Source organism: Gekko japonicus, unplaced genomic scaffold (genome assembly GCF_001447785.1).
Source record: "Gekko japonicus isolate JY-2015 unplaced genomic scaffold, Gekko_japonicus_V1.1 scaffold419, whole genome shotgun sequence".
Classification (NCBI taxonomy): domain Eukaryota; kingdom Metazoa; phylum Chordata; class Lepidosauria; order Squamata; family Gekkonidae; genus Gekko; species Gekko japonicus.
In genome coordinates this window covers 972,952-974,128 of record NW_015170901.1, presented here as the reverse complement: position 1 = coordinate 974,128, position 1,177 = coordinate 972,952, and the positions used below count along the sequence as shown (strand labels likewise).

The 1,177-nt window shown below is 50.6% G+C and overlaps 1 protein-coding gene across 1 annotated transcript in view; it reads left to right on the top strand.

Annotated features, from left to right (window-relative positions):
- LOC107116643 (potassium channel subfamily U member 1-like) overlaps window positions 1-1,177 on the top strand; it is a 134,989-nt gene that overhangs the window by 27,616 nt on the left and 106,196 nt on the right. Inside the window, exon 5 of the mRNA XM_015418601.1 lies at window positions 283-373. Within this exon, the coding sequence (XP_015274087.1) occupies window positions 283-373 (91 nt within the window). The remainder of the gene's footprint in view (window positions 1-282; window positions 374-1,177) is intronic.

Here is a 1,177-nt window from a genome sequence, read left to right as displayed (position 1 = left end):
TCCTCCTCCTCCTCCTCCTCCTCCTCCTCTTCTTCTTCTAATGGAATTATTTTACATGGACATCTCTTACTGCAAAATGATCCATCCTCCTTCCTTCCTCTCCTTACAGTGCCATACAGTTCTGCCTCTCCTTCCAAGACAGGACGATTAATATTGACCTCTTCTTCAATATTTCCTCCTCCTCCTCCTCCTCCTCCTCCTCTTCTTCTTCTAATGGAATTATTTTACATGGACATCTCTTACTGCAAAATGATCCATCCTCCTTCCTTCCTCTCCTTACAGTGCCATACAGTTCTGCCTCTCCTTCCAAGACAGGACGATTAATATTGACCTCTTCTTCAATATATTCTTCCTCTTTTATTTTGGATTGCGGGTAAGAAACCTTTGCATTAAATCACTAGAAAGTGAAAGAGTGTAGAGAATGCCATTATATAGGTCAGAGAAGAGGATATCTCTACTCCTAACACTGTGCATGAAAGTCTAGTTTCCACAAAGAGCAGGAAGGAGGTATAGATGTGTCAGGCTGTACTACTTCAGGCAGCTGGTGGAAACACGGTTCAACAGCCCATGGCTGTTCCAGGTGGGTAGGGGGGGGGGGCGCCTTTGCCTCCCAGCTGGATGAGGCAGGCTGAGTTTGGTGCCAAAAGCACCATATATGGGCACCAGGAAGGGGTGGGGCCGAGAAGGCTTAAGCCAGCCCTGTGTCTTCTCCTCAGGGTTGTAGGCCCACCCTCTCTCCCTGCTAGTAGTGCAGGCATTTGCTGGTCGCCCGGTTTTCAGGGGCTGGGTAGGAATTTTTCATCCCTTCCTGATTGGCGCTTGGAAGGGGTGTTTTCACCTACCCTGTACTGCAGCAGTGATGCAGGTCTTTAGAAGGGTGGGTGGTGTAATCTAGGTCGGTCACTTTCATTTAGGCAGGTTGCTAGGTGGTATACAGATTGCGGTCCAGTGAGCACCAGCTGACACCCATCATTTGGGGTTGAAGGGGTCCTGTGAGTACAGTCTTTGTGCCTTGAGGCACGGGGCAGGGAAAACAGACTGCCTTCCGGACGGCCCTGTTTAGTTCCTCTCTTTGAACCTTGGGGCTTGGGGGATGGGGCTACAGGGTTGTCTTGCAATGGCTAGCCGGCCAGATAGTAGCCCCTGCAGTGGGCTCCCACCCGGGGCAGGGGGGCTT